Source organism: Lethenteron reissneri, chromosome 28 (genome assembly GCF_015708825.2).
Source record: "Lethenteron reissneri isolate LAM-NWPU_2019-01 chromosome 28, ASM1570882v1, whole genome shotgun sequence".
NCBI lineage: Eukaryota > Metazoa > Chordata > Hyperoartia > Petromyzontiformes > Petromyzontidae > Lethenteron > Lethenteron reissneri.
The window spans coordinates 8,981,139-8,990,141 of record NC_083806.1 but is presented as its reverse complement, the minus strand read 5'-3'; the positions used below and the strand labels follow the sequence as shown (position 1 = coordinate 8,990,141).

The following is a 9,003-nucleotide window of genomic DNA, read 5'->3' as shown; positions in this document are numbered from 1 at the left end:
GGGGGGGGGTGATGGTGGGGGGGTGATGGTGGGGGGGGGGTGAGAGGGGTGTTGGCAAAATCACGAGCCGGTGATGGTGGGGGGGTGATGGTGGGGGGTGGTGGGGGGGTGATGATGGTGGGGGGTGGGGGTGGTGGGGGGGGGTGATGGTGGTGGGGGGGGTGATGGTGGGGGGATGAGAGGGGTGTTGGCAAAATCACGAGCCGGTGATGGTGGGGGGGGGGGGGTGATGGTGGGGGGGGTGATGGTGGCGGGGGGGGTGATGGTTGCGGGGGGAGTGATAGTGGGGGAGGGGGTGGGGGTGAGAGGGGTGTTGGCAAAATCACGAGCCGGTGATGGTGGGGGGGGGTGATGGTGGGGGGTGGTGGGGGTGGATGATGGTGGGGGGGGTGATGATGGCGGGGGGGTGATTGTGGGGGGGGAGTGATGGGGGGGAGTGATGGGGGGGTGAGGGTGAGAGGGGTGTTGGCAAAATCACGAGCCGGTGATGGTGGGGGGGGGGTGATGGTGGGGGGGGGGTGATGGGGGAGGTGATGGTGGGGGGTGGCGGGGGGGGTGATGGTGGGGGGGTGATGGTGGGGGGGGGTGAGAGGGGTGTTGGCAAAATCACGAGCCGGTGATGGTGGGGGGGTGATGGTGGGGGGGGGGGGGTGATGGTGGCGGGGGGGGGGGTGATGGCGGGGGGGGTGATGGTGGGGGGGGTGATGGTGGGGGGGGGGGGTGCTGGCAAAATCACGAGCCGGTGATGGTGGGGGGGGTTATGGTGGGGGGTGGGGGGGGGTGATGGTGGGGGGGGTGATGGTGGCGGGGGGAGGTGATGGTGGGGGGGGGGTGAAAGGGGTGTTGGAAAAATCACGAGCCGGTGATGGTGGGGGGGGTTATGGTGGGGGGTGGGGTGATGGTGGGGGGGGGTGAGAGGGGTGTTGGAAAAATCACGAGCCGGTGATGGTGGGGGGGGTGATGGTGGGGGGGGAGTGATGGTGGGGGGAGGTGAGAGGGGTGTTGACAAAATCACGAGCCGGTGATGGTGGGGGGGGGTGATGGTGGGGGTGGTGGGGGGGGGGTGATGGTGGGGTGGGTGATGGTGGGGGGGGTGATGGTGGGGGGGTGATGGTGGGGGGGGATGATGGTGGGGGGGGGGTGATGGTGGGGTGGGTGATGGTGGGGGGGGTGATGGCGGGGTGGGTGATGGTGGGGGGGTGATGGTGGGGGGGGGGATGATGGTGGGGGGGGGGTGAGAGGGGTGTTGACAAAATCACGCGCCGGTGATGGTGGGGGGGGGGGTGATGGTGGGGGGTGGTGGGGGGGGGGTGATGGTGGGGTGGGTGATGGTGGGGGGGGTGATAGTGGGGGGGTGATGGTGGGGGGGGATGATGGTGGGGGGGGTGATGGTGGGGTGGGTGATGGTGGGGCGGGTGATGGTGGGGGGGGTGATGGTGGGGGGTGGGTGATGGTGGGGGGGTGATGGTGGGGGGGGGATGATGGTGGGGGGGGTGAGAGGGGTGTTGACAAAATCACGAGCCGGTGATGGTGGGGGGGGGTGATGGTGGGGGGTGGTTGGGGGGGGGGGTGATGGTGGGGTGGGTGATGGTGGGGGGGGTGATGGTGGGGGGGTGATGGTGGGGGGGGGGATGATGGTGGGGGGGGGGTGATGGTGGGGGGTGATGGTGGGGTGGGTGATGGTGGGGGGGGTGATGGTGGGGGGGGTGATGGTGGGGGGTGGTGACGGTGGCGGGGGGGATGATGGTGGGCGGGGGGGATGATGGTGGGGGGGTGGGGGTGAGAGGGGTGTTGACAAAATCACGAGCCGTCTCACGTGACGACCTCTTAGCCAATCGCTGAGCACGTGACGTGACCCTCTCCCTCCTGGCCAATGAGAGCGCGGCGCGAGGCGGAAGTCGTCGACTGCTGCCCGCGTCGCCTGAGGTCGCGGCCTCCTCTCGGCAGCGGCGGCGGCGGCGTCTCCGAGTCTCCGAGTCTCGTGAGTTCCTCAGAGAGACGGAGACGACTCGGGGGGTAAGGAGAGAGACAGCCCCAGTGTGGGCCAGCGCCTCTCGCGAACGCGTCTGAGAGGAGGGGGGTGGGCTCGCGTCTCCGGTGAGCATCGCGCGCCGCGCGGATAAACTCGCTAGGCCGCAATCCCTTTAACACAACACTAAGTACTGTAACACTACCACTAACTAACACTAAGTAACACTACCACTAAGTAACACTACCACTAGCCATACCATTAACTAGCACTAGCACTAACCATACCACTAACACTACGACTAACTAACATTACCACTAACTAACACTACCACTAAGTAACACTACCACTAGCCATACCATTAACTAACACTAGCACTAACCATACCACTAACACTACCACTAACCATACCACTAACTAACACTACCACTAACTAACACTACCACTAACCATATCACTAACTAACACTACCACTAACTAACACTACCACTAAGTAACACTACCACTAGCCATACCATTAACTAACACTATCACTAACTAACATTACCACTGACCATGCCACTACCACTAACACTACCACTAACTAACACTACCACTAACCATGCCACTAACACTACCACTAACACTACCACTAACACTACCACTAACTAACACTACCACTAACTAACACTACCGCTAGCCATACCACTAGCACTACCACTAACTAACACTACCACTAACCATACCACTAACTAACATTACCACTAACTAACACTACCACTGACTAACACTACCACTAACCATGCCACTAACACTACCACTAACTAACACTACCACTAACTAACACTACCACTAACACTACCACTAACTAACACTACCACTAACTACCACTAACTAACACTACCACTAACTAACACTACCACTAACTAACACTACCACTAGCCATACCACTAACACTACCACTAACCATACCACTAACTAACACTACCACTAACCATACCATTAACTAACACAACCACGAGCCATACCACTGGAGCGTCATAGCTATCATCGGATTCCCCCAGTGTAAATACATATTGAGATTCTGACTAACACTGCCGCTAACTAACCCATAACACTAACCCATAACACTAACCCAATCACGAACTAACGCTAACCCCTCGCTCCTCTTTAATCCTCACCGTAACCAAAAGCCTTTTCAGTGTTGAAGTTGGCTTCAATTGGCAGTGACTCAATTCTCCCATGTTGACATTCATTTGTTGAAGATATGCTATTGACTTTTCACAATGTCATTTTTTATGAGACGTAGAAGAATGATGATGGTGATGATGAGATTAAGCTACCGTGCATGGTGGTGGTATGGACGATGATTGAGTGGGTAAATGGTGATGTGGTTGATAATGATATATTCGCAGTGATGTTGGTGACGTTAAATTTAAGCAACTCGACTCCATAAAGGTCATGGAGGAGGGGGTGAAATCCCAGCCAGGGATCAACCACAGCCATCGTCTTCATCATCCAGAATCAATCGAATGGGGTTGGGGGTACCACTTTGTGAGAAGTCAACAGTGTTTGTCCTATGGGTGTTACTGACGCCCCCAATGAATGGGGAATTTCCAGCGCCGAATCAAGGCCAATCTACCTATGAGTGCCACCCAGAGCTTATTTTAGTGTCCGAGCACATGCACTGTACTGTACATTGACTTTTGACTGAACACGTTGATGGCATCACTACGGTATCATTATTTGCTGTAGTTCGGTGAACACTCGTGTTTAGTGTCGGTTAGCTGAGATTCGTCTCTAAGAGGAGTCCTCTGAGGGCACCGATTTCACTTGCCAGGCTCGACTCAAATCCAACCCGTCATTATTGATCTTTTAAAAAAATGATATTACGATTGTTTACCCGGGAAAAGATTCACCGAGTCAAGAGTTCGGCCAAGTTTCCCAACATCATATTAATCACGCCATGACATCATACAATCCAAGTAGGATTTATAAAGCATCTAAATACATTATAAGCAATTTTTTTTATTATTTTTACCAGGTAAGGCCCATTGAGCTCTATAACTATTTTTCAGAAGCGACCTTGGCCTCACACGATAGCTCAACGAAGTGGCTTCTCACTTGGACATTTGTAGCAGCCAAATACTCGAAAAGCATGTTTCTAAATGTGGAGGGAAAACCAGAGGACCCGGAGAAAAATCCACGTGACCACGGGGAGAACATGCAAACTCCAAATATTCAGGTGTCAGGGTCAGGATTGAACCCACGGACCACCTGTATACTAGGTGAGGTAGTTAACACCTCGCCACCAAAATAATCCTCATTCCCACCATTGTCATCTACTATCAGTTCCCTTCCTGCCATCATTCACGAAATTATCCTTACTATCCTCACCAATGCTGTCATAAACATTGCTATTATCTTCCACACATCACACAACACCCTTATTGTCATCTTCATTCTCGCTGTCATCTTCCTCACCATTTCCTACCATCATTCACTCTGTCATGCAATAATTTATTTCAGCTGTCGGTCTGTTTAGAAAATATTTCCGGACCCGGCACACCACATACAGCATACATCGTGATATAACTACGTCTAATAGTCAAGTGCCTATTGTAGTCGACCAGGTACGGGGGAATATTTATTGGGAATTTAAGCCCTCCTGTCATCACCACTCACACCACCACTGCCCTTACCATTCTCATGATCCACACAGTCTTCGTCGTCATCAAGATCGATAACTGCACACGTTTTAGATAGCTTAGCGATGGCCATCATCCCGTTGGACGCGAACTGAAATTGTATAAATGCGAATGCTTTATTTATATGGGAGACTCATTGAGCCTGCACTCCCAGCCCTCAACCCGGCGTTAAGGCCGTGGGCTTTCCAGATGTCTTTTGGCTGTTGGACAGACTGCGTACTTTTCACGCATTGTCAGCGTTGATCGCTGATGTGCGAGCACACAACTGAGCGCAAGTGAAGTTTTTAGATGCTGTAGGTGCTCTTTCCGACCAGGAAATTGTGCACCGAGACCACATTCGTCTCTTTAATAATAGCCTCGTAGAAGTATTGAGAGTGCCACTTACGAACTCCAAAGGAGCTCGTTCATCAATACTTGACATCACGTTGATTTCATGAAATCAAGTGTGATGTCCAGTAGAACAGAATGCGACAAATCGGTTGTTTACATGTTCTGCATCTCGAATTTGGAGTGATATGCTCTGGTATTCATGGGGCTTCTCTTCGTGATATGCTTTCCTCCCACAAGAGTTGTCAGTGATGAACATGTATTAAATATCTTCCATTTCAAAAGCAGATGCTTTTTTTTGTGCCTGACAACTCAACGCACACTTGTTGGTGGTGTTTAATATTACAAACTGCACGTGGGGTTTCTGACTGCATGTGTCTTCACGTGGGGAAAACTTAATTAAATATTCTACCGTTAGTCCAGTTGAAACAACCTTTCATCTGTAGGTCATTGATAATGGAGCGATATCCGGGTAAGCCACCTGTGTAAACATGGTCACATTTGAATGCATAATAACCTAGACGCTTTGCCCTGGGTTAATGAACCTTGTCAATAATCTATCGATTATAGCCACAGCAACTGCACAGTCCTATGTTGTTGTTTTTCCAGGATTTTTCTGTTGCGTGTAGTCACTTTAAGATGTTTCTTGTTCATGTTTTTGTTTTGTTGCGGTTGCACCCGAGTCAAGAGCCCCATGGCTCACAGGGTTATACCTAATAAATGAAAAAAACTGAAAATGATTCGGCTGAGGCCACAAAATGCATATTTGCAACAAAGTGCCTGGTGTATGAGTTAGGCTTTTTTACGCTGCACGGAGCACTGTGCATGTCAGTGTATATATTGTATAATTCACAAGAGTCGTTACAAACGAGTGTTGGAAGATGCGTATCTCTGTTGTTCCTGAACTCGTGTTGGATTGCCCATATTACAACTAAACTATAGAGTATTCTTTGGGTCTTTCGGTAAAGCCACGTAGATAGAAAAATAATAAAAATATCACGATGTTTCAATCGTAATACAAGCAATCATCATCATCAAGTGAAAAAATATAGTGGGTGAGCTATTGAGGCAGGAAAAAAAAGACCCAAAGAATATGAATTCCTGCAAGTCACGAAAGCTTTAAGTCTAAACTATAGATTATTACCTTGATGGGAACCATCTTCTCTATATGGCCACCACTGTTAAGTTCCCACAAAAGTGGGTTCCATTTTATCGACCCTCAAGGAATGATGATGATGATGGACTGAGTTGACCCCTGGAGATATCATATTCTGAGAGGCATATGAGATGTTACTATCCTAACTGATGTCTACTGCCGTATTCATAGCAGTAGCTATGAAATAAATACAATGATAATAGTTCTTACCTTGTAGACACTTTGCTAGGCTGTGACCCAGGCTGTCTAACGCAAATTTCAAAATTGTGAATGAACAAAAATATACATGAAAGTTACAGCCACGCATGTCACCAGGACGTGTTTTAATATTATCACTGCATTGACGTTGAAATATATGCAGATAACTTTGCAGTGTTCTCACTAGAGTGTGAGTGCTATTCTATTAACCGTTACTTCAAAGTATATTATTCTCACAAACAGATAGCCACAAAACACATTCTAGGTACGTGTGTACAAGATGAGAGCACAGAGATAGTTACAATCCTGATCGGTCTCAGTCCCACTGACATGCACTGGCCCTACGAACCTTCAGGAAGGTAGACGCACATCCTGCGGCCTTCAGAACCGGTATTTAAAGGTCATCTGTAGCTCCACCACTGAGAAGGAACCACACCTCGTGACAAATCACACCTGCGTAACCAGTCTTGAGGCAGCCGTAGCATGAGCACCGATTCTCATGGCACATTTGTGTCGCTGTCATAGCTTAAATTTATGAGGCAAGCAATAATGGCATCGTTTGGTATTCGTAATGTTGTGCTTTTTAATCTCATTATCAATGTGTTCTAAATAGAAAATCGTGGTGTGGAGGTCATGCCACAGTTGCCCGAGACTGGCTCTGAAATTGTGGCTCGTCACAAGGTCGCGTTACCCCTCAGTGATAGAGGAACAGAGATCTTTAAATCAGTGTTGTTCATTGCAAGGCCCGTGGGCCACTGGCCTCTTGATGTACGGCCCCCGACAATATACGCAAATGTGAAAACACCCCATCGTGCTGTCAAACCCCAATGGTTTCAAATGTGGTGGTGACCCTGACATTGATGATATCTTATTAGCGAAAGTGGCCCCCCTCTGAAAATTAGTGAAGAACACTGCTTGAAATGTGGGTTCTGAGGTTAGCTGGGCATGTCCACCCCTGATGAAGGTTTGAAGTCAGACTTGACTGAAGATGGTCTCGCTCTGAACTGCGTAATCCCCGTGCTCCATCCGAGATGGACTCCTTTTCCAGAGTACAAAGAAATATTTCATGATCATGCCTTTGAAACTGTTCTGGAATCTGATGATGAGAGTGGGTGCTTTGTTTTTTGTTTTGCTTCTCTGCCTGCCCTCGTTCCATTACACGTGCCTGGGCGCGACGGACAGCGGTGACGGTGTGTGCCTGCGGGAGAGACTGAAGGCGCGCGTGGTTGTGTGGGAATGCAGGGGTGTCGAAAATGAGTGTCCGCACGGTGCGCAAGGGCATTCACGTGGACCAGTCGGAGCTTCTGTGCAAGAAGGGATGCGGTTACTATGGCAACCCGGCGTGGCAGGGCTTCTGTTCCAAGTGCTGGCGCGAGGAGTACAACAAAGCGCGCCAGAGGCAGATCCAGGAGGATCGCGAGCTTGCTGAGAGGTCTGCGGGAACCCACAGCTACAGCAGGCACTGCAGTCGCACCCCCACTGGGTTCTGTCAGATAGTAAACGCCTCCGATCACAATGCATGCCTCGTGCTACTTTCACGTACCCTCGCGACATTTTTAGCCTCAGGTGTTTTCGGATAGAGTGCTCGACGAGCGTGTCAGCCTTCCCCTCAATGCACCCAAAGCCTTCCGTTAAGGAAAGGATGTGGAGGCTGCTCGATGTCCCCTTGAGCATTGAGAGGCTGTATGGACAGATCCAAGCTGGGATAGTAAGACTGCTCGCTTTTTCTTGCTGTATAGTTAAATTTTGTGTCCTGAAACAATCTACTCCAAAAACAAATCTGGGTTCACTCTATCAGTGCAGTTGGCAGTTCCTGTAGTTTGGCTCTTGACTGTCAGGCTCAACATTGAAACCTCTTCTGTAGGTCGTTTTTGGCCAGGCAGTATTCTCTGCCGTAGCCGATGTTCAGTGGATTTCCCACCGCTATGATGACGACATGCTTGTTGCTTGTCCAGTGGTGACGCATTTGAATCGAGGTTCGAACAATGTTGCGGCCCATGCGAAACTGAACAACACGTGCAGCCAGCATTGCTTCGTGCAACGTTATTGCATTAAAGTGACACCGCTAAACCTCATCGAGAGGTCGCGCGATGGCCGGACCTGCGTCGTGATCCGTGCGCCGTGCCGTGTCGCAGGCTCCAGCGAGAGGAGGATGAGGCGTACGCCGGCAACCCCAGCGGCAGCTCCCAGCCCATCACGTTCGCCAAGTTCGAGGAGAAGAAGACCCAGGAAAAGACGAGCAAGGTCAACACTGTCAAGAAGTTCTTCTCGGCTTCCAAGACCCCGCCAAAGAAAGGTTTTTGACTCTCGTCGCATTAAACTCGAAATTACATTTTTGTCATTTAATACAGGGGTTCTTGAAAAACATGTGAACGCTTCTGAGAATTTGCAACAATACCACAAGAAATGTGGCTCCGGGCTCTGGAGAGACCACCTGGAGAAGATTCCATGCACGCGTTGACAAAGATGGCGAACAAGTGGAGACTCGTTGACTTTTTGAAGCTATTAACATACTTTTGTTATCATGTTACAGTCTATTATCCGTTCTTTTTCCATTAAAAGCGATAGTCCCATATAAGTGTTAACATTTTCTTTGAAGCACCCTTTAATTATCAGCCAGAGATTAATCCACTACAGGATGAAGGCTTACCAAATCCCTTCCCCAT

The 9,003-nt window shown here is 50.3% G+C and overlaps 1 protein-coding gene across 3 annotated transcripts in view; it reads left to right on the top strand.

Annotated features, from left to right (window-relative positions):
• Nucleotides 1–1,880: 1,880 nt before the first annotated feature.
• RABGEF1 (RAB guanine nucleotide exchange factor 1) overlaps nucleotides 1,881–9,003 on the top strand; it is a 28,253-nt gene continuing 21,130 nt past the window's right edge. The window contains exons 1-3 of one of the 3 annotated variants that reach the window (XM_061562036.1): nucleotides 1,881–2,016; nucleotides 7,580–7,769; nucleotides 8,473–8,633. In XM_061562036.1, the coding sequence (XP_061418020.1) occupies nucleotides 7,591–7,769; nucleotides 8,473–8,633 (340 nt within the window). In that variant the 5' untranslated portion in view covers nucleotides 1,881–2,016; nucleotides 7,580–7,590. Of the gene's footprint in view, nucleotides 2,098–7,579; nucleotides 7,770–8,472; nucleotides 8,634–9,003 lie in introns of all 3 variants that reach the window. The other 2 variants (XM_061562037.1, XM_061562035.1) reach the window with 2 other exon arrangements.